Below are 12,350 nucleotides of genomic sequence, written 5' to 3'. Positions count from 1 at the left end.
CCCACCTTACCCCCGGTGAGCTCCCTGGGCAGAGCAGTGGAGGATGTGAAAAAATGTCATCAAGTGTGGTGGAGAGGAGGAGGGGAGTAACTCTGCCTGAGTCCCTCTGCCTTTCTAGGAACAAACTCTGGACAGGTAGGGTGGCCACATGCCCATAGAGAGGACACTGTGAACTAGGATAACATAGTTTTCCTACCATTTGAAATTGATTTTATCTTTCTCTCTCCTAGAAACCAATTAAGATGCAATAGTACTAATCAAAAAGTCTTAAAAATGCATTCAGGCCCAAACTCTGCCAAGAAAAAAAAAACTGAGTGAACACAAACATAACACTTGATGTTCCAACTCAACAAAAAAGAATAATTATTCAACCTGTATTTTAATTCATGTCTTACATTAACATCAATTTTATGTTGAATGTTGTTGATATACAGACCTCTAAATACTCAACACATACATACAGGCCAACTAGTATGCAATTTTTGTTTTTTACAGTGTATTCCTGGAAACCATGGCAAGAAAAGAAACAATTGAAAGGTGTGATAATCATGCATGAATCAGCTATTGTGTTCAGTGCCATTCCCAGAAATTATCAAATAAATAAGAACAGAGTAGGAGGTATTTATCAGGTAGCATTGAGTAACTCACATGTTAAAACACAAAATAGTCAAAAGAAAAGACTATCTGTCTAATAAATGCAGATATTTTTACAAATACAAATTTAAAAGTGAATGCCACATTGTTATGGTAAGGTATTAAGAAAAGTGTGGCATGACCACCATTTTTCCCTTCAAAGAGAATGAGATAAAGCTTGAAAGGTTATTTTTAAAAAATAATAAAGTCTTTGTGTTACCACTTAACCAACTGTACTCAGTACTACTTTTAGTCAATTATCAAGACCCAACACCACAAACAAAATAATAAGGCCATTCAACACTTAATGGATATAATATTGAAAGCATGCAAAGTAATAAGGCTACTTTATGTTTTTAGATTAGCTTTCCTTAGAAGGACTTGAAGTGCTTTGGCAATATTATATAAATTAAATAAAATGAAGACTAGAGATCAAATAAAATAGCTTCAAATAAAATGGAAGGCTTTTTCCTCCTTTTTGTTTTTTTTTCTAAAAGCACACAACAGTAGGACCTCATTTTATGCTACCATTATGTTCCAAGATCCTTCAAGTAAGTTAAAAATCCTGTATGATAGTGAACTCTATTATTTTATAAGTATTTCTTATATGAACATACCTAGGTACTTTATGACTTTTCTTAGGCTTATCAGAGTTAGCAGTAAGGATATTATTAATAAAACAAAAAGAAGCACTACTCAGACTTGGATATAACTTGTTACAAACAAGAATTCCAAACAAAGACTGATACAGGAGTTAATGTTTGGCATAAAACAATGTGATGACTCACACTAACTGTTCTCTGAACAAGAATGAGAATGATTGGGCAAACAGCTATGAGACTTTGTGCCACTTGGGAAAATGGCAAAGATTTAGAGTATAATTTAAAACCTTTATTTAATGTTATGTTTCTCCCTTTATTCTTGTCTATTGCTGATGGCATATTGTTGAATTCAAGTATGTTCAGTTTGTGTAAAATAAGTTCCTATTGTAACTTTCAAATGTCAGATCCCTTCATTAAGTTATAGAATGTTATATTTGTCAGATGTGGATTATAGGAATTCATAACAGAGTTGTCTGGTACCTAAACTGGGCATTACCAGGAGAGCCATGACACCTAGTTATAATTTAGTGTGCTTTTCTTTCTTTCATTTCAACTTACTCTTACAATCAGTAAAGATATGTGTTGCAAAAAAAAAAAAGATTAGTGGTGTTGGAGTTAGAATGCCTGGGTCCTATCCACAGCTGTGCCATTTACTATGTGTGTGACCTAAGAAGCCTCTCTCATCCTCCTTCTCATCATCTGTGGTTGATGAAGTCCCTGAACTAGATATCTTCTAAAGCTTTTCTTTTGTTCTAAAAAGGACTTCTTTTTTTCATTTTTACTATATCAAGCTTCATTAGATAGCATTCTGGAGACAAAGTCAACAATGAAATATAAGCTCAAATGAAATAATTAGAATAATTACTCTTTAGGTACAAGTGTGGCCTCTTTTTTTTTCTTTTTGTCAATTTAAATCCAAAGGATGCAAAAATTTAGACCCTAAAGGAGCATAAACATATACCAAAGAAATGTTTAAAACAGTCATTAACTGACATTCATGCTAATAACCTGATGAAACAGGCTATCATCAATGACACATGCCAACCAAAAAATCTAAGTAAAGCTTATCAACACAATTTCAGTTGAATAATAATAATCAGAGGCACTTTAAATTTTTGCAGAAATATTTTAGGGTTTGCCCATGCTACCTGAAAATATTAATTCATTCATAAATGCTGACAAATAAGCATTCTTAAGAAGTAAGTCTATCAAAAGAAATAATATTTATTGAGTCCCTACTATGTATGAATTGTTCTAGAAACTGGTAATATTGTCATAAAAGAGAACTCAGGATGCAACATCAACATAGACAAAATGTACTGATTATATGTAATAAGTTCAAATTTAATCTTGAAATGCATCAAATGAAGATAATTCAAAATGGCAGTGAGAGCATCAGTGTTTGAATAAATTTTTCCATCTTCTCGATGTTCTTAGTTCTAGTAATTAGTTGTTCAGGTGAGAAACTCAATATGAAAACCTTGAAAGGTAAAAGTTTAATGTCTCCATTTGCAAATTCAAAGGGGAACAAGTTATCTTAGAAAAGCCTGCTAACTTATGTGTTGAATTGGTATTGGGCAATAGCAGTGATAAGGAAAACCAAACAGATGAACTTTGGCCCAAATGATCAGGATTCTAGTAAGGTATGCCACCTGCAGATCTGCTGCCCCTTGGTTTCCTTCATTTCTTGCCAGTGGTCTTGCTCCTCTTCTCCACTGCTGTTCTGACCCAGAGAAATCCAGCCAATCATTTCTTTGCGTTTCATAGCACGTCTATTATAAATTGAGATCATCAAAGTGACATCGGAAAGCTGAAAGAGGGCTACCTGGAAAACAAATGTTTCCTTGTAAACAGGATTCGGCTGACCTCTTCGAATGGATGTCTTACAACGGGACATTTCTTGGCCGACAGAGTTGAGAAGAAAGAGTTTCCCATAACTATCTGTGACAAAAAAAAAAATAAAGTAGGGGAAGGTAAAGAGAAGAAAAAAATATTAATACCTGTCATTCATTTGTTGCTTCATTACCTATTAGTTCATTTAAGTTTACATTGAGAAATAACTACTTACTTGATAGGTACAAATTAATTCTCAAGTTAAATGCCTGGATTATGAGGGGATTTTTTTTATCTTGAATACTTTGTATTCTGTGCTGAGATACATGCCCTCTACAGGAATACATTTTAAAAAAGACAAAGTATGGGAAAATACATTCATATAGCCTAAAAACTCTTGTACCCATTGACACTAGGGTCAATATTTATGTACATTTTTGCTTTGTATATTTTTTAATTTTTATATCTAAAATAAGATGTTAGGTATAAGAGTGTCTAAATCCCTGGACCTGAAATCAGGAAGATCAGTGTTCAAATCCATATTTTTTAGCTAGAAACTTACCTCTCTGTTTGCCTCAGATTCCTCAACTATGAAATGGGAATAAAAAAATCACCTACCTCCCAGAATTGTTGGAGGATCAAATGAGAAAATACTGGAAAAGAACTTAGCCTAGTGCCTAGTATATAATAGGCAGGCATTTAGTAAATTCTTGTTTTCTTCTTTTCTTCTTAAAATATATTAGAAAAAAGCTTTTTGATTACTAATGACTGACTGACTTATTTTGAATAAGCTTACTTGTGTCTTCCATCCATGCTTTCTGGAATATTTGTGTGATGGGCAAACCACATCAGATTCATACAAATATTATCCTGAAATTGGATTAAGTCCATAGAGAGCTACACCTAGGAAAACATGTTCTATTTTTTAGAGGATAAGGAGAGAATTGGAACATTGCTTCTCTAAAATAATAATAATAATGTACTGTAGGCATAGTCAATATTGCAAATCCTGGAAATTGGAGCCATCTCCAAGTAACCAAAACATAGGATATGAAGACATGTCTCATTTGAAAGCCTGGATAGAGGTAACAATTGTGAAATATATTTATCTCTAAAAATTTATTTCTGGTACCAATTGGGATCTATAATCTTCATGAAGGCTTCCAGATTCAATCTTATCATCATGGGGCATTATCATTATGACACAGCATTTTACTTATGGCATTTTTTTACAGTGGTGATTAGCAGTTGTGACCTTGGTCAAATCCCTTCAACCTTTTTTATCTCAGTTTTAAAATCTATAAAATGGAGTTAAAATACCAGCTTAATTTGTCTTTCTATTGTGCATGATATATAACAGTGACAAGTATTCTTTATATAGTTAGTCCCGTCTTGGAAGAAAAAAGAAAGATCTAAATGATACCAAAATTATTTGTTGTTGTTTGGTGGTTTCAGCTGTGTCCAAATCTTATTGACCTCATTTGGAATTTTCTTGGCAAAGACGCTGGAGTTATTTGCCATTTCCTTCACTAGCTCATTTTACAGGTGAGAAATTAGGGTGAACAAGTTTAAGTGACTTGCCTAGGGTCGCACAGATCAGTATCTGAGGTCAGATTTTAATTCAATTAGATGAGTCTTCCTGAATTCACTCTAACACTCTATTCACTGAGCCACCTAGCTACTTTGATATGAAAAATTTGTGCTTTGTCCGGAATGGAACTTTATAAATGCAATGTCCTCTTAGACAATCTATCATACTTCATATTCACATTATTTAAAAGGTAATGCCTCAAATTCCTATTAAGTACTGGAGTATTTTGCAATGTTTCTCACTAGCCTAATGTGTGAGTTGTTCTTTCAAGAATCAGTGTGTCAGGGTGTTTTCCCAATTCGATCATTCTATAAATCTCATTCAATGTAGGCTGCAAGTTGATACATGTTTATTGCTCACTCTCCCACCTTAAAACACAATTCGAACTTTTAAAAGTGTAAACCCAGATTTCTGCAATTTTCTGTTCCCTCAGAATGCCTCTAAGAAAGGAAATTACAACCTGCAGCTTTCTGTGTTGATCTTTTTTTTTTCCTATTCCCATTTGATGTGTTACTTTATGCACTTATCTACTGAGAAACACAAGGTGTGAAATTACACATCAGGTGTGAAAACACTTCTCTGTCTCAAAAGCAGGGCTCTCCACTCTTCACACTGTTCCACAGAAAAAGCTGTCAAGAAACTGACAATTGGGAAGCAAACTGTGAGGTTCCACAGCTGCCCAGCCACATAAGTCTTACAAGAAAAGTTCGATCCAGGGCTCCAACTACTCATACAAATGTGCTGCCAGCATAACCTTGAGGAATGAGGTTGACCCTTCAAACAAAGCTTTGCCCATTAGACAAAGAGAGCAATTTCAGGGTTTAGCCTGTCACAGGATTGTTTTCTGATTACGGGAAAGGATGACTTAATACAATAACTGAATTTGCTGGAGGTGAATTGTCCATGTGTCACAAAGTGCAGGAGGAAAAGATAATAATTTACTAAATAATCCAAACACCTGAGGACAGGAGGGAAATGATGGTCCAAGTGTTTCCAGTAGGCCTGATGCTAAAATAAACATTTTATCAGCAGCAAAATGCCTCATTTTAAAATACCAAGAGACAAGCCTGCCTGTAGAACATTTGAACAGCTTGTAGGCCCAGCTTTGGACAGCTGGTAATTGATTTTAGTGCAATAAATTCTACTGCCGAGTTTTAGTAAACTCCCATTTATTTCAAGTCAATAAAAATATATTAAGCACCTATATGTAGAAGTCACTGTCCTAGACATTGGAAATAGTCTAATATTCCAATGATCTCATTCATGTAGATACCAGAGCCCTTTTCTAGGCAGGGCATGGGGCTTTGTCCCAGGCACTGGCATCTGGGGAGGTGTCACATTAGTCCTGAAATCCTGACCTTACATGAAATGTAGGAGATAAGACAGAGCTGCGATAGGATAAAAAAGCTGGATAAGGAGTTTAGGGGAGGGAGGAGGGTGAATGAATAGGTCATTCCCTTCTCTTGACACCGCTGAACCCATGGTAGAACTGTCTCTCCTGGACCTACTTGCCTTTTCCAACTTTCAAAATCTATTCTTCTGCCCCCTACCTTCCCCCATATTCTTATCCTATCCTGCTTAGCCCTAGCTCTACACAGTCTTTCCCTTCTAAAATTCCTCTTCATGTTAGATCTTTCTTCTCATTCTATCAATCTTCTGCTGATCAAAGAAACCTAGCTTTCTTCTGAAGAAACTATATTTCTTGGCACCTTCTAGTACTCTGACTGGCTGCTTTCATAAAGCAGAATACAGGGCCAAGAGTAGGAGTTGGCACATTCTTTACTCTCCACTGCCATTTCCAGTCCTATCCCTCCGCCATCATCACTATTCTCTTTAAAGTCCTCTCCATTTTTTACAGACGCTTGTTCCATCATTGGTGGATCTCAAGGTCACTCTCTTTCTTCCTCAATAAATATCTGGCCTTTAGCTCCAGCCTCTTATCCAGCATATCCCAGACCTTTGATCCTCTTGGTTGCCCAGTTCCTCAAATCACCTAACCTCAGTCTCTATTCTATTTTAAACATATAAAAGTGGCCTTATTCTGTTTCCATTCCTATCCCCACTCAAATGAATTTACAGAACTCCTTAGTCACTGCTGGATATTCCCTGCAAAGATGCAGACTGCAGCTCATCTCTTACAACATGTCTATATCTCTCTATAAATCATCCATAGAGGAATCGCTCCACAACCTGGAGGTCTTTTGCTTTTTTTTTTTTTCCTGCTATATTCTAATGACACAGATACCAAGGATGCACAGCACTCCCTAACCTCCTCAAAAAATATGTCTCCCTCCTCAAGGAGGAGCTGTGGGAGCCTGGGAAAGCTACTTAACCTGTCTTCAACTCAGTTTCCTCACTTATAAAGTTATAACCCAGGTTACTGGTTTGTCGTGAAGATCAAGTGGAATAAACTTTGTAAAGTGCTTGCAAGCCTTAAAGTGCTATATAAATGTAAATTATTATTAAGTATTAATACTGTTATTGTTACTAAGTGATAGTAAGTAATCTGGGGCAGAATTCAAAATCAGGTTTTCTGATTCCAGCCCAGCACTGTCTACTACACCACCTAAGTGTCTCAGTTCTCTAGGTGTAGAAAGCATTTGGAACTAAATCCATATAAGTAATATGGATTTATATAAATCAATATAAAGAATTCATATAAGGAAATTATCAAAATATATCTGCCCTTATCAGAATACATCTGGAGTACTAAATTCAGTCCTGTGTACCACAGTTTAGGAACAACAGAAATAAACTGGGGAGTGTGCAGAGGACCATAAATTCAGACTTTATGAGAATTCCTTGAAGGACCTGGGGATGATTAGCCTAGGGAAAAGGAGACTAGGTGAATTTAGAGAAAGGGGTATTTGGGAAAGCTGTAATCTGGAAAGGAAAATATATTTATTTTACTTGGACTCAGAGGGAAGAATTAGGATGAGTTGCCACCCAAAATTGCCTGTTAATTTGCAGAAAAAAAAAAACTTCCTAACCATTAGAGCTATCTAAAATTAGAATAATCAGTTTCCTCAGAAGGTAATGGATTCCTCCTTACTGGACATCTTAAAGAACCATGAGAAAAAAATATTTCTTCAAAATGATAAAATGTTTCCATAACAACAATCCCTTCCAAGTTAACTTCCCTTGGAAGGTGGGGTAGGGGAAGTGGATATTTTTTTATGCCTTTGTAACATTGTATTTATTCATGGGCTCCTTCCAATTCTTTCCTCTAATGTTTCTGTTTCACTTCTAATTTTTATTTTTCTCAGTTTGTCTTGTTTCATTTCTTCCAAGTACTCTTGTAGTTCTGGGTATAGTAAAGAAACTCTTTGTTTCTGGGTTTACCTTTTAGAAATCTCTTGACTCTTTTTGATTGTGTTCAGTGTCTTCTTCTATCAACTTCCCTCAGGCTTCATCTCCTTACTTGGGACTTTGTGACATGATAGGCTCTTCTTCTCTGTTCTATATTTGTGGATGGGGTTCATCCTGACCTGGAAGTTCTGGGTTGCTGACATTGCCTTCCAATTCCCATGATGTGTTTGTTTATATTCAGGGCAAATGTGGGAGACCTAAACTTCTCTTTGACCTTTCTTGTCACCATCTTGGTCCCTCTAGATGTATTGAGTTCAGAATCTTGAAGTGCACTCAACAAGTTATATCAGATATAGATGTAGAAAGAGAATCCTTGTGAATCTTAAAGTGCCATATAAATGTGAATTTTTATTGATATTCTAGGACCTGTATACAGAAGCTGGGGCATGATGGGAAATGTTTAACAATCAGCTGTCTTGTCATTTCTCTTCTTTCCTTAAAGTGGAATAGAAGGGATACAGTGGATAATTTCATTAATTGAGTTAATCATGTTCCTATAATCAAAGCTCTGCTTTATAATTCTTTTAAAAAAAACATATTCCTTCATAGTGTGTATTTATTTCAAGGCAGAAGAGTGGTAAGGGGTAGGCAATTAGATTTAAGTGACTTGTCCAGGGTCACATAGTTAGGAAGTGTCTCAGGGAAGATTCGAACCCCATCTCTGGGCTTGACTCTCAATCCACTGAACCATCTAGCTCTTTCCTTCTACTTTATAATTCTTATAGACTAGATTTAAGTTCAAACATATGACAATGTGGATTTAGGATGGAAGAAGTTTTTTTTTTCTCATTTCGTTTAAGTATGGAAAAAAGATGGGTATTTGCAGGCTGTTGATCTTAAGCAAGTTCATTTCACTTCCATGGGCCTCAGTCTCTATTTACAAAATGAAAGAGTCAAACTATATTCTCTCAAAGGTCTCTTCCTACTCTAAAATAGATCATGTGATTCTAGGCTAGTTCCCTCTTTCATTAGCACTTGATCTTCACTCCTTACAGTAGGCAACCTAATTTGCCTTTTTCTTTCTTTCCTAAAGTTACTGCCATTGTGTGTCTAACGAGGTTAATATGCTGCTGCTCTAAGTATTATCATTTGGGATATAATTATCATGTATGGTTAATCATGCACATACTGAGAAGCTGGGTAAGTTGTTGTTTTTAACTGGAGGGGACATCTTAATGATAGTTTTTGACAAGTTATATTTATGTGAGCAATATAATCACAGAGAGTAGAAGCAGGCTTGGACAAGGCATGAGATAACTTGGTTGAAGATTAGCCATCTACAGTTTCCTGGAGTGCCAGAATTCTTAGCCCTGAAGTATTATGTTCGTTTATCAGGAGAGGAACTCAAACTCAAGGGGGTTAACTAAATTGCCAGGAACATATCACAGTTAAAAGACTAGATTAAAACTGTACAGCTGCTAACTTGCTAGGGAACTAACTGTTCTCCCATGACTCCTGGATCAGGGGACTGCCAAATTGACCCATTTTTTAAGTCAGACTTTTTCCCGTCATAATCGGGTATAAAAGTATTTAAATCTACATCAGGGGCCTAGTTACTTCTTTAGTATCATTTTTTCTTTCTCTTTTTAATAGAAGTGGTTTTATTAACCTGACAAAGAATGAAGAAGGGTGTTCAAACATTTAAACTATAAAAATAAACCCTCTTTCTTTTTCTATTTTTTAATTCTTAAAATTGATGTATAAATTTAAAAGCATTTCAAAGACTTTTATATTCTTTTTTTCAGTCTTAAATTCTCTCCCTGCCCCTTCCCCCATGAATGAAAAAAACAAGAAATCCCAAATCTATTACAAATATGTATAGATACAAAACTGATTTCCACTAATAGCGTTAGCCATCAGTTCTTTATGTAGGAATAGATAGCATGTTTCATTACAAGTTCTTTGGAATTTTGGTAGGTCATTATGTTGATCAGAGCTATTATGTCTTTAAAAGCTGATTATCTTTAATAACATTGATATTACTATGTAAATTTTTCTCTTCCTTATTCCATTTTGCATCAGTTCACGAGTCTTCTCATGAATTTCTAAAGCCATCATTTATTATATCACAATAGTATTCTATTACATTCATATGCCACAACTTGTTCAGCCCATTCCTCAACTTCTAATTCTTTGCTATCACAAAAAGAATTGCTATAAATACTTCTGTACATGTATGTCTTTTTCCTCCTTCTTTGATTTCCTCAGGTATAATCCCAGTAATGGCATTGCTAAATTACAGTTTAATAGCCTTTTGGGAATAATTCCAAGTTGTTCTTCCCCAAATGGTGGGACTAGATCACAACTCTTCCAACAGTGCATTTGTATGCTTATTTTCCAATATCTTCTCAACATTTGCCATTTTCCTTTTGTTTAATTTTAGTCAATCTGATGAGTATAAAGTAGTACCGCAGAATTGTTTTAATTTGCATTTCTCTAGTTATTAATGATTTAGAGTATATTTACATGTAGCTATTAATAACTTTAATTTTCCCTCTAGAAACTGCCTATTCATATTCTTTAACTCTTTATCAATTGAGGAATGATTTTTATTCTTGTAAATTTGACTTAGTTCCCTATGTATTTTAGAAGTTAATTCTTTATTAGATAAACTTACTATAACAGTTTTACAAACTATTTCCTGTTTTTTTTTCCAATTCTGTTGGCATTAGTTTTGTTAAAAACCAATATTTTGGTTTTGATTTTGGCTTTGTTAAAACCAAAAGTAGTTTATTGTGAAATCTTTTTAATTTTATATATTCAGAATTAGCATTTTTACTTCCTAGTAACCTCTCCATTTCTTCTTTGGTCATCAATTCTTCCACTATCCATAAATCTAATAAGTAATTTCTTCCCTACACCTTCAATGGTACTTCTTAACAATAACTAACAGTGAAGTCTTCAGTATATCATCTATATGAAGCTTAAGGATAAGACAAGATACAAAACTTCCCTCTTTCCCTTTTCCCCCAGAAAAAAAATGAAGCAATAGAAAAAGCAATAGAAGAAAATAGAAAAATAAAGTCCTAAATTCAGTTTCTGCCTATCCCTTTCTACTTCATTGGCCTTGAGTAAGTCACTTAAAATGTGGTTCATATACCAACAAAAAGGGGGTGGGGAATTTCTATGAAGAAGATTGGTAGCAGCTTTTCAGAGAAATATGTAAATCCAGTCCTCAGGTACCTCAAAACTCATTTCAACAACAAAGCCATCTCTATATAATAAATACTATTAAATATAATTAAGAAGCAGAAAAATACAGAAATAATTATGTGTTCAAAGTAATTATCTTGCCTGCTTTGGATATTAGTGCTGGCTGGAAGCCTCATAAGCCCTATTGTTATTCAGAGCTCAGGGGTTCTCCCTTGCTTATATGTATTGAGGGGTATAATTTCAAACTCCAACCTACAAACCAATGGGCTTAATAAAACTAGACTAAATGAACCCCTCACATATAGAAAATGTCATCTCCTGCAGTGTTGAATACTAAAAAATCATAAGCCTAGATCTGGAAGTAGATTTTGGTCATGTGGTACTATCCCTTGCATATTTAAATGCTAAGGATGTTACTTATACCCACTTCCTTATTCATTCTTCCCATTTCCTTTTTTAATTCATTATTAAGCAATGACTTCCCTTTTGTGGGCTGGCCAATCTCATGATCAGATGAAATAGCAGAAAATATATGAAATAATAGAAACGTTGTGTATTATGGGTTTGATCTCTGACCAATTCTCAACCCAGGAAGTCATGAATTTAATTACAGAAAGGAAAAAAAAATAATAAACTGTTTAAGTATAAAGATGGGTTTGAGTTTGGAATCCAGAAGACATGATTTAAAATCTAGCTCCAGATATTTACTAGCTATGTGACTCTGGACAAGTCATGTAACCTTTATTTGCCTTTATTTCTTCAACTGTAAAGTGGAGACATGACCTAATTCCTAGCATTGTCATGAGGATCAAATAAGTTAATAATAATATCATATATATATATATACACACACACATATATATATAAAGCACTTATCCCAGTATTGTATAAATGTTAGCTATTACTAAGTATGGAAGAATTTTTCTTGATTAAATTGGAAGGGGAGCTTGGATATTGTCCTGATTGAAGACTGAGTTAATTTAAACTTTAAAATAATTGAGTCTGCCAGTTCTGGAACCAGACCAAGAAGGAACAAGCAGTCAAACAAGAATTCGGAACTTGAGAAAGAATCGCTCTAAATCTCTCAAACATAAATCTATATCTCCCTAGACAAGATAATCAGGAACTATTCAAACCCGATGAGCTCCAAGACCAGTTCCTTATTGGGA

At 34.8% G+C, this 12,350-nt stretch overlaps 1 protein-coding gene across 2 annotated transcripts in view; it reads right to left on the bottom strand.

Moving 5' to 3' along the window:
* Positions 1-360: 360 nt before the first annotated feature.
* The window catches only part of SYT16 (synaptotagmin 16), a 344,492-nt gene continuing 332,502 nt past the window's right edge, over positions 361-12,350 (bottom strand). For both annotated transcript variants that reach the window (XM_056810862.1, XM_016428532.2), the window contains one exon: positions 361-3,176. In XM_056810862.1, the coding sequence (XP_056666840.1) occupies positions 2,863-3,176 (314 nt within the window). In that variant the 3' untranslated portion in view covers positions 361-2,862. The remainder of the gene's footprint in view (positions 3,177-12,350) is intronic.

This window comes from Monodelphis domestica, chromosome 1 (assembly GCF_027887165.1).
Source record: "Monodelphis domestica isolate mMonDom1 chromosome 1, mMonDom1.pri, whole genome shotgun sequence".
In the NCBI taxonomy this organism is placed as follows: Eukaryota; Metazoa; Chordata; class Mammalia; order Didelphimorphia; family Didelphidae; genus Monodelphis; species Monodelphis domestica.
The sequence above is the reverse complement of the archived record's forward strand: the minus strand, read 5'-3'. Positions and strand labels throughout refer to the sequence as shown.